This window comes from Mercenaria mercenaria, chromosome 16 (assembly GCF_021730395.1).
Source record: "Mercenaria mercenaria strain notata chromosome 16, MADL_Memer_1, whole genome shotgun sequence".
Lineage (NCBI taxonomy): Eukaryota > Metazoa > Mollusca > Bivalvia > Venerida > Veneridae > Mercenaria > Mercenaria mercenaria.
In genome coordinates this window covers 44,397,000-44,409,204 of record NC_069376.1, presented here as the reverse complement: position 1 = coordinate 44,409,204, position 12,205 = coordinate 44,397,000, and the positions used below count along the sequence as shown (strand labels likewise).

The 12,205-nt window shown below is 34.0% G+C and overlaps 1 protein-coding gene across 1 annotated transcript in view; it reads left to right on the top strand.

The window, feature by feature from the left end:
- The window catches only part of LOC123540528 (exostosin-like 3), a 41,597-nt gene that overhangs the window by 5,730 nt on the left and 23,662 nt on the right, over positions 1-12,205 (top strand). The window contains exons 2-3 of the mRNA XM_045325619.2: positions 7,589-7,794; positions 9,501-11,110. Coding sequence (XP_045181554.2) covers positions 7,628-7,794; positions 9,501-11,110 — 1,777 coding nt within the window. The 5' untranslated portion in view covers positions 7,589-7,627. The remainder of the gene's footprint in view (positions 1-7,588; positions 7,795-9,500; positions 11,111-12,205) is intronic.

The window sequence follows — 12,205 nt, the reverse complement described above, 5'->3', positions numbered from 1 at the left end:
GTACATACTATGGTAATAAAATTCAGACTTTTGACCAAAAGTACAAAAAACACAATTAAAAAATCTTAAATAATGAAAAAGCGGCAGCAATTTAAATACATGGAGTAAAACGATTTTTGGCAAACAGATTTCTGTTAGCGCGACAGAATAGGTTACGTGACCTCATGAACGTAAATAGAAATGTGGTTTTAAAATAAAGCAGTATGATGTCGTTGTGGTTTTTAATAAGTTTTAAATGATTCTTTGTACATGTATTTTTTGACACAACACTTTGTTAGATATTCTTCTCAAACAATAATGTAAATTTCTTGAGGGCAAATAGGTCACAGAGGTAGAACATCCACTATCATCGTTCACGGTTTGAAACATTTACATGTCAGTTTATTCGGGATATTGCACATTCGCTTTTAAAAAATTAAAGAAAAAACTTTTTTACTGATTTCTTCTCAACAATTAAAGGAATCGAGGAAGTACGATCAGACAGTGATGTGTCACATGGTGCGAAAACATGACAATCTCGGGGAAACTATACCGCTTTGATCTCCACTTCAGATGCCGCAATAACCGACACACTTCTTTTAGCTCTTTGAGGGGGTGTTAATTGATGATGAAAACAAGGTCATATACTTAGTTTATCATCAGAATAATTACCGATAATTGTTGATGGTTTTTTTTTCACTTTCAACACGGGTCGGGAGGATGATGATTATTGTGTCCATATTTTTGGACACTTTTCAAAATAATTATTTTTCGGGATAACAGATTGCTACAGTCTTCCATTTTTAATTATTTTAGAAATAAGTCCTGTTTCTTTGAGTCATATGAAGTTATGACGTCTACAACATCACAATTTATGTGATAGAATTGGAGGTCCACTAAAGTCTGAGCAGGTCTACTAGATTTTAGCAGTTGGTGGACCTGTTGGCAACTGCTGAAAAAAATTTAAGGTCGAGGCCTGGTTGATGTTGGACCCATCAGTCTTTTATAACATTTTATATACATTTTCGAGTTGTATGTATTTTTTCCTGCTCTTTCTGGTTTTGTTAATATTTTTTCATGAGAGAACCTTATTTAAAAAGTTATGAATAAAAAACACACATAATAAAACAAATTTTATTTTTTAATTTTTCGGCATGTTACTCAGAGCATCAGGCTGCCTTTTAAAAAGTCTTTGTTTGCTGTCTCCCGACCCTACTTTTTATGCCCCCGAAGGGAGGCATATAATTTGACCGATTTGTTGTGGTTTGTTGTCTGTCATCTGTCAATCGGTCGGCAATTTGTTTGTGTCCATATCTTTGACATCAAGATAATTATTTTCAAATAACAGATTGCTACAGTCTCCATTTTTAAATTATTTCGAAAAAGTCGTCTGTTCTTGATTATGAAGTGTTATGGACGTCCTACAACTTCACAATTTATAATGGATAGAATTGGATGTCCCCAAACAGTCCTGCTAGCAGGTCTACATAGATTTTAGCATTGTGGTGGACTTTGTCATGCTGAAAAAATATTGGATGAGGTCCAGTGTTGATGTTGAGGACCCATCAGTCTTTTATTAACATTTAAATATACATTTCGAGTTGTCTATTTTGTCCTGCTGATTTCTATTTTGTTAAATTTTTTCCCTGCGAGAACCCATTAGTAAAGAAGGTAATGACTAAAGACACATATATATATTGACAAATTTTGTATTTATAATTTTTCGCAGATGTTACTCAGGCAGCTAGAGCTCATTATTAAAAAGGTTCTTTGTTGGGCTGTCATCCTATGGACCTCTTTTAAAGTTGGGTAGGTAGGTAGGCAATTCTTTTTTTTTGTGAAGGGATTATACTTTTACCAGTAGATGTATAATCGTTTCTTACAGTAAAAAATGTAAAAATAAGGCAAATCTGTATATGTTGTATACAAGGATGAAATTAAATAATACAATTAAAACTTTCTTACTTACTATTTTGCTTACTTGAAATATATGCGGCTCTTGTCATATCGCAACTTAAAAAAAATTTGACCAGCATTGTCCAATAAAAACTTTTGGGGCGCAGCATTTTAAGCAGGTAGTTAGGGAGACAGCAAACAAACATGTTTTTAATTTTGGCCTCAGTTTATATGCAGTTTAAGTAACAAAATTGTTATATAATACCTTAAGAATATATCATAATTAGAGGTGCAACGATTCGATGCGATACATCGGAATTCGACTACCGTGCTCTCGATTCGGTTCTTGAATCATTACCCGTCATTTTCGATTTGATTTCTTTTCATGAGTCCAAATTCTTTGTAGTGTAATTTAGTACAAGAATTATGGCTTTAAGCTATGCCTAGTCTTGCCATAGTTGCTTCCCCTTGCGTTAAGTAATTGCCCCGGAAACAAAATGGCTTCTGCCGTGCAGCTTAAAGATCCCCTGAAAAAAGTATGTATTAAGTTTAGAAATCTTTTGGCTTTTAGGTTGAAAATGCACATACATACACATACAAAAATAAAAAATAGAAATCGGCAATAATTAATGGAAATCGAATCGAATTGGCTGTCAGGTGAATCGTTGCACCTCTAATCATCATATTTACACATACATAACAATGTCATGTTGTTCTATTTAAACAGTCAGGGGTGTCACTGTTTTAAGTTATGTAACCTATTTCAGTTACTTTTTCAAGCATTTTATAACCTGTATTAGTTATAAAATATAGTTAACTCAAGTAAGTTATTCAAAAAAAGTCTTTTTGCTGTTCTCACAAAGTGACCTTTAAAGTGGAATTAGTAGCAAACTGTGGTTAATCAAATTCTCTTTTAGTCCGATCATGACCTGATAAGCATAATGGGATGTTAAGGGTTTTATAGCTTTAAAACTTTTGTGTAAACCTTTATCAGCCTTGCGTAGAAAATTTTACTGCATAGCTGGAAAGATAAGTTCAAGGATTCAGGACATAATTGCATTAGTCTCATTCAAAATGAGGAATTGGCACAGAAGGGCTTTGTAATATTTTATGATAACTGAAACAAGTTATGAAAGTATAAGCAATAACTCAGATGGGTTATAATTTACTGCGATAACTTGAAACAGTTACACCCCTGACTGTTAAATAAGTACACTTATAAATTAAATAAATACTTAATGATTAATGAGATTGTCATAACACAGATTTTTGAAACAATCACAGGATTTAGAAAAAATATGATAACTTAAGAGTATAAGTCATCTTACACAAGTAAAGTATGTTGTACTTGAATAAATATTCTTACAATGAATAATAAAAAGGTATTCAGATCATCTAAAAATAAATATTCACAATCACAGGAATTAACAAATAATCACAGATATGACTGGAGCAAAAGCAGATTATTTGAAACATAATCAACATTTTTTTTATTATAATTGCAACATCACAGATGACTATTCTACTACCACTTCAAATTATGAATATAATCATTATACAAATATACACTGTAAATTGCTGATACTAGCCACAGGTGTTTAATACTAGTTAAACAGTTTATGTGAATAAATGTTGTCGATGAAGCTTACACTTCAGTTAAAGAAATTTTGCTTGTACTTCTCGAACAATTCATTGATGAACTTATAGTCAGAAAGATACCACTGCCTTCCAGAAATTACAGCATTCTGGAACCATACCTCTTTTTAATACAAACTGTAGTATATTTGCAGTATAAGAGACTGTTTCTGCTAACTCGGTCATTTGATTTTTTGTGACATTGTTTATAACTTCAGCTGTTTCCGAAGCATGTGCTTTAGTAGAATAGGAGTCCAAGTTTTAAGATAACTAGCCAAATCGGCCTAGGCACTTCAGAATTATGGCCCTTGAATTACCCAAAATCAGCCTTTTTACTCTTCAAAGGTATATCTGTAGTGAGTAAACAGTATTAACTCACGCTAAAGCTGTGAGTAAATCAGTTATTCTCTAATCTCAATTACCTTTGAACAACAAGACAAAAAAGAAACAATAAAAGTAGGAATAAGGTATATAATTGGCAGCATATAGGTGTACAATTGTTCGCGAAGTAAATTCATATTTCAACAATCGATTTAATGTTCTTCGTATGATTCCAAGCGATCTAGTATCCGGGTAAATTTGAACTGAAACGAGACTAAAAGTAAATTTAATCATGTTGTTAAGATAAATGTTTCAAGTTTGCGTAAAACACAGGCGTGAATAATTAATAAAATCTCTAATTTTATCTGGTGTTTAAGATTTTATTAGAAAAAACATCACCAGAACCAAACAGATACAACCAAAATTGTAGTTTACAACTAACAATCGGAGTGATTTACTTAGAAAAAACAAACACACATTATATATATTCAAAACTTAACATAACCTGCATAGAATAGTAAACATAAACCAAAAACAACATTTATTTTATAATAAAATAAACTAATATTCTAGACAAGCGGTTTTCATGCCACTTTGTTTCGTTGAAGCAAGCTATAACTAAAATACAAGCACCAACATACATCATGGGAGGGAGGGCGGGTACAGACTGTTTGCTGCCAATCATAAACCTCGAGTGGTGAGAACAATATCAGTTCACACTTATATACGCCGAAATGTTTCACGAAATTCACGTGACAAAGAGCGCCCAAATATAATAGCATAAACTTCAGACCAAACTAGTACTGGGATAAACTACCAAGAAAAGTAATTTCGAAATGCGAATAATTTTATATAAAGACTGGCTTACTATTTAGATAATTAGGCAGTTGTGGGAGACATGCGCTTTTCTCAAAAGCAGCTTTAGTTTTGCTTAGATCAAAGATATGTCTTCGGTCACCAGTAAATCAAAATTAATTGTAATCCAATCAGAAATTAATATCTTTTATACCGCTATCCACCGCTACTAACAGTCAAACAAGCAAAAAAAGAAAAAGAAAAAACTTTATTAGCAAAATCAGCATACATTGTGCCTTTGGCTAATTTTTAAAGAAAACAGATTTACAAAAAAAAACAACAACATCATCCATCTCCTCAATAAATTCAAATCCTAAGTATCTCTGGTCCTCCATAGTACAATGTATGATTAGGGTCATCTGTGATATGGTCCGGGTCGTCCGTAATAAAGACGTAGAACTAAGGTTTAGTAAATATGAACATTATTCGTCTTTGACTGTACTAGTTATTCCGAAACATCAAGAAACATATATTTGGTAAAAAGTAGTGCTAAAGAACTTAAAGAGACTTGGTCCAGGTTGTTCTGAAATGTGGTATGGGTTGTCCCGAGTATGGTCTAAATTGTCTGGTATGGGTTGTCCCATGGTTCAGGTTGTCCCAGCACCAAGAAATTGAGGCTAATGCTAGAGAAATTTTAGTTCCCTGGTTGTTTTTTGTGATATATGATTTAACTAAAACCATCACACTACTGGTAAGGGTAATACGGACAGTATTATTATATGAAATTATGCACTGCCTATTCGATGGGAAAACCCTTGCTAACGTTCAGGTTTGACCCATTTTATAGACTATGTTTTTATTGTCAAACCTTTAGGTCAGCAAACCATTAAAAGATTAGCTCGCCATCTTCCTTGTTGAATTATTGGACAAGGAAAAGCCATGGTGTAATGTTAGATATTTCTGCATAAATGGTTCTTTCCAATATTTCTACAAATGTAGTAGGCCTAAGAGTTACGTCTTTTGCTCTTGGTGGGTTTCGCATTAAAGAATTGTGGAATGAAGACTGATCTTTCCAAATATAGTGTATCTTGATTAAATCTTTTTTTATCCATAATTATTGAGCTGGGGGCGACTTGAACAAAGTAGTCACTCTGGAGCTCCCCACTTTACTTTAATCTGACATTAAAGTGAAATTAAAGTTGCTCGATCTTTTAATCATTACCCATTATTGGCCTGTTGACAGTTTTCAAGCTTGTCAACTTGACTCCAATACACGATGGCTTCACTTACTTCCGATATATGTGAAACTTTCCTGAGAGGTGTGAAGGTGGTTATGTCACTTTGTGTTTATAAATTAAGCAATAGGGATTGATATTACATTAACTTATACGGTACATTCTTTTTTGTCTTTTAAAAATATTGTACCTCGAATAATTTCATTAAATTCACCTAATTTTTACTCGTATTTCTAAAACACCCAGACTTATAAACTTTCTGTGACAAAAATAACTGAAATTCACGCACATTGTGTCTGCCAGTATACGTAAAAGGGCCTAAAAGTTTGTATCACAAAGTCAATATCTCAAAAAGTATTTGACCTTAGAATGTCATGAAACATTATAGGATTGTTGTTCATCATTTGAAATTATGCACATAGGACTTTATTGAGTCAGGCCGCAGTTTCATGTATGAACCTTGACTTAGTCAAAATATGCATCAAGGCCCTCAAAATTTGGTAATCCACTCTCCACCTCAAAATTAATAAGTTCCAGCCATCACATGGCCTCCCCTGAGCCTCAGAAAGTTGTAGCCACTTTTTGAGAGAAATTGAAGCTGAATTGCTGAAATTTGGCCACATTTTAATAAAATTGTAGCAACTTTAAAAAATCTGTAGCCATTTCTTTGAATTTGCAGCATTTGGCTACATTGGCAAATGGCAGAGGAGGCTGTCTGAATTTTTTTGTTGCTTCCATTGTTTGTTGTTTTTTTTTGTCATGTACACATCTGTTTTTTTTTTCCTAATTGTGGAGTGGCTGTCCTTCCCACAGCTCTTGTTGTACAAGTTAATTATTTTATCAACTTGGCAGTTTAGACTTATTACCAGTGCTACTTATTTCTAAACCATCATTCTTGTGCTGGAACCAGTTCTAATTATGGGTATAGAATGTAATTACATGTAAGTGAGCAATTTTGTAGAAAAATTTATGTTAATCACAAGCACAGATGGCAATTTACATATTTAATAATCACAAAAGTTTCGTCATGTACATGTATAAAAATTTCTGCTTATGTCTTTGGTTATGTTTTGTTTATTATTAATTGCTTTAACTTTAACTGAGGATTTAAAGGTACAGTTTCACATACGGGTATTTTCTTTTATTTCTGTTATGTAACACATGTCATTATTTTTGTCATGTTTAAAGCTTTACTACTGGTGTCTTTAACCCTTAGCCTGCTGCAGGCGAATTTAACAGCCTTTGCAAACAGCTTGGAACCAGATCAGACGCCGATTAAATCGGCGTCTGATCAGATTCCAAGCTGTTTGCTACTCTGACAATATTTCTTCCAATTTTGGAGCAAATTGAATGAACTTTACAATTTTAGCAGACGACATTTCCAGCAGACGACAATTTATCTAGCATGCTAAAGGTTAAATATAAATTTTAAATATAAAATTTAGATAGGGAAAAGTTTCATTTTCTTACATAGTTTATATTTTCCTTTTATGGTGTTAATTAGCAAACTTCGTTATATTAATTATTGTTTCAAAGTCTGTGAATTTAGGATTTGAAACTACTTGCCTGATTCAGCAAAAGTGAATAGCTTTCCTTTATACCCAGTATTTATAATTCCTGCAGAAGTTACTTGTCCAAAGATTTTAAGTGCTAATTTTGCAGACTGGTTTCAGATTGTGATATGTGGTGAGGGATTTCCATTTTTAAACTGTTATTTATATTTGCAGGCAGTATATGAAGGGGAACATGACTGTTGATTTGTCACCATGATGGACGGTTACGCACCATCGAGGAAGAGGCACATATGTGTCATACTGACACGGAGTCGTATGGCACAGCTTATTCTATGTCTTCTGTTGGTGTTGATTGTGACGCCATTGGTTGCGCACTATTACATCTCCAACATGAGTGGAGAAGGCTTCCAAAGTCACCTGTAAGTAGGAGCATCAATAGAATAGTATATATTTAAAGTACTGAAAATACAAGAGGAATATTTATTTATTTAGAACATAAACTTTCATTTTTTAGAAGAAAACGTTATTGTAACGTAAGTGCTAATAAGACGTTCTTTCTTTAAAAAAAAAAATCATTGTTCTAGACCTAAGTGTTCCTAACACCCATTCTTCAGAAAGATTCATTATTCTAGAATCAGGTATTCCTAACACTCAGTGTTCCAGATAAGCTGCGTATCGGCGTATTTTACGCATAAAAATCAACTAAAAACGCACATGATTTCATTTTGATGCGTACATTATACGTACATGACTTTGAACTTACGCACGACATTAAAACTTGAAGCGTACCTTAATTATATTTAAATGAAAACATGTTGAAAACAGCTGATCACTACTTCCGTATAAACAATGCGACGGGTAACCACTATTAACTTCGCTAAAACGTTCTACCTGTCTTAGAAACCATAAACTAGTCTACTTGAACATCTGCATCGTCTAGGCGCTCTAGAAATTTTATGTATTTACTTACCAAAATCAAGCGTTTGATCGTTGTATTAAAACGAAAGTAGGCACATTATTTTTTATCATGGCTTCCGAAGCAAAACAGAGAAAAATTGATAATTTTTTTGTGGTTAAAACACCTCTACCGACTAAGAGCTTTGTGCAACCAATAATCGAAGACATTATTTCTGCCGTTTTAAAAAATAAAAAGTCGCATGTGGCTGTCACAGAATCTACCATTGAAAGTTGGAAAAAATCGTACCCTTGGATAAAACTCACTGAAAAGGACAGTTTATGGTGTTGTTATAATGTCTGTCTTTGTCTCTATAGTAACGGTAAGTATTGTTAAAATTACCCTTTATCCGAGTTTGGAATTTTGAGTTTACCCCCATCTTCTGAAAAGTGAGGGTAATTACCCATGGGGTAAAAAAATTATCTGGAACACTGACACTTTCATTCTATTGGAAGAGACATTGTTCTAGACATAAGTTCTACTAATATTTCATTATTTAGACAGAAACAGAACCTAAGTACTTTTGACATTTGAAGAAGTATTTTTCTAAACGGTAATCTAAGAACTCCTCAGATATTCATTCTGTAGGAAGAAACTTTGTACTAAGTGTTCTTTCATTCTAAGACTTTTGATCTGTCAGTCATCATCAGATAGATATGGGTCATCAGAGCTAAAAAGCTTTAACTTTTCGCCTGCTGGCAGCAAGTGATTCTGCCTTTTTGACCAGTGCAGATGATCAGCCTGTACATTGTCTGCAATGTTTACTATTCAGTCAGTAAATTTTCAGTGAACACCCCTTTGAATAATAAATGGTACTGCCTAAATTGAATGATAGACCAGTCCATGTTAGAAATTTAGCAGGGTAAAGGTTAGATGTAATGCTCGTGAATGTAAGTGACAAACTACATGGACCATACTATGTTAAGAACTATTAAGCAGATTCCCATTTCTTGCATCTATTTAGACAAGAAGTATTTGCATAAATTTATTTTTGATTTCTTTGTAGTTAAAGAAACTATTTCAAAATACAATAATTAATATATTGTTGTTGCAGGTATTTTTGATTTCTTTGTAGTTAAAGAAACTATTTCAAAAAACAATTGTTGTTGCAGGTATTTTTGATTTCTTTGTAGTTAAAGAAACTATTTCAAAATACAATTGTTGTTGCAGGTCAAGGTTGCCATCAGCTCATAATGATGATGATAACCTCAACGACTTTCAGTGCAATGATCTGAAGAGCCAGGTAACAGAGCTCCGTCGTATTCGCGCATCTGTTAACAATGAGCTTCGAGATTTAGAGAGCAGACGTCAGGGACTTCAGGTCGAGATAACAAAGCATAAAACGCAGCTTGAGTCTCTCAGAATGCAGCAAGAAAATATGGCCAAAGAAATCCAGCAGTCAAAATTGAACTTGGACCAGCTTAAATTGGAGGAGCATGAATTTGCTAACCGATTTCAGCCACTACTTAAAGCCCCGGAACAGATTCTGTTGGATGATGGAAATAAAAACGCTGCTAAGCAACCACCATCATCCCCACAGAGTTGTAAAATGCATTCATGTTTTGATTATTCAAGGTGTTCACTCTTCTCAGGCTTCCCTGTGTATGTCTATGGATTTGAAAACCATTTCAAAGATGAAAATCTGAATGAATTTGTGAAATCAGCCGTTTACCATTCCTTCGATAAAAATCCATATGTTGTAAATATGCCAGCAAATGCTTGTATATTTGTTGTTGTTTTAGGTGAAACATTTTCAGAACTTAGTGCAGACAGTTTACAAAATAAACTACAAAGCTTATCTCACTGGAATGGAGATGGACGTAATCATGTATTGCTGAATCTAGCAAGAACTTCTGCAAATTTTGATTTATTTCATAGTGTTAATACTGGCAGAGCCATAATTGTGCAATCTTCCTTTGTTGAGTCTATTTATAGATGTAATTTTGATATTATTTTGCCACCCAGTTTGGGTAACTCTGACGGACCTGTATGGTCTGAATTACCTCCCTTGAATCCTGTAAGGAGACAGTTTGTTCTGTCATTTGTCGGACAGTTTAGTTTTATGTCTAATAGTGACACAACTGACTGGTCAAATAAAGCTAAAACTGATTTGAATAATGATCAAAACTTCAAATCAAAAACTTTAAAAGCTGAATTAGAAACACAAAATGCAAATAATCCAAAGAATTTAGCCAATAAATTGCTGGATGTGGAGTCTATTATTGTCGGTAATTTAAAAAAGATAGAAAGTGAATCAAAAGACAATGTTTATTTAAATTTTATGTGTGATAGAGGTGAAAAGACAGGAATTATTGGTGAATGGGCATTATGTGGAACTGAAGCACAAAGGGCAGATTATCTTCAGAAGTCAACTTTTAATGTAATTATCTCCCCTGCAAACTTTAGTCTATCTTCTACAACAGTGTTTCAGACAAGATTGTATGAATCTCTTAAATACGGAACTATACCAGTGATACTAGGTGATTATACGCACTTGCCGTATGAAGAACTTCTCGACTGGACAAAAGTTGCAATAATCTTGCCCAAGTCGAGGATTTCAGAAATGTACTTCTTGTTAAGCACGTTAACAGATGCAGATGTGATGGATCTTAAGTGGAATGGTAGAATGTTTTGGGAGACGTATTTTGGGACAACTGCATCAATTATTTCCACGATGTTAGCAGTGCTACGTACACGATTACAAATCCCAGCTAAACCGGTGAAAGAAGAGCCATCCCAGAGCTCTGTTACAAACTTCATTCCAGTTGCTCAGCATATAGGTGAGTTATAATAATTTTGTTCAAAGTCTATTCAGTTTTATTAAAAGAAATTTTAAGCTTTTGGAGCCACTGTTTGGTGTCTTTCTTTCATAAGATATGGACCAAGGTTGTAACATGTGTAATGCTGAACTTGGAAACCAGTCACAAATCTCCAGCATTTCATTGGTCAGTTCTGAGCACAGTCTTAAAACTAACCAATGACAGGGTTGCATTCTAAGACTGGTTTCCAAACTCGCTTCTATAAACTGGTAGTGCTGTAGTTTGTGCCTGGATAGACTGAGCTGGGAGCTCCATAGGTGAGCAGATAGTGCGTACTATACTAAAGTGTCTGAGGCAATATGGTTTGATGCTGACACTGAATCTTTACAGGACATGACTTTGAATTTTGACCTATGTCCAGCTGTTGTGATTGAATTCTTATTCTGATAGGGGGCCTCCGTGGCCGAGTGGTTTAGGTCGCTGACTTCAAATCACTTGCCCCTCATCAATGTGGTTCGAGCCTCACTCGGGGCGTTGAATTCTTCATATGAAGAAGTCATCCAGCTGGCTTACTGAATGGTCGGTGGTTCTAACCAGGTGCCCGCTCATGATGAAATAATGCACGGAGGGGCACCTGGGGTCTTCCTCCACCATCAAAGCTAGAAAGTCGCCACATGACCTTTAATTGTGTCAGTGCGACGTTGAAGCTAACAAAATAGATAAATTCTTATTCTTATATGCTTATTTCTGTTAAAACATGCTTATGCTGAAATGATGTCACATTAACAGGCAATGATCTTGATGTTTTTGCTTTGACCAAGAAAGAGCACTACTATATTTTATCTTCTGTTTTACATAAAGGGCATATTAGAATCTAAAAAATGTGAAGTAAAGTCATGTTTTATTGAGATTAATACAATCAAAATTGGTTATATGTTATTCATTTTGGCTAAGACCTTGTGAAATTGTTCCACCTAATATAACCTCTTTTTCTTTTATTAATAATGTTGAAACTACATTTTATTTTTGTATAATATATAATTTCTTAAATGCTAGGAAGCTACCCAGTTGGCAAGCGTGAGTGATGTATTGCTATCAGCATGTAATTTACTCTTC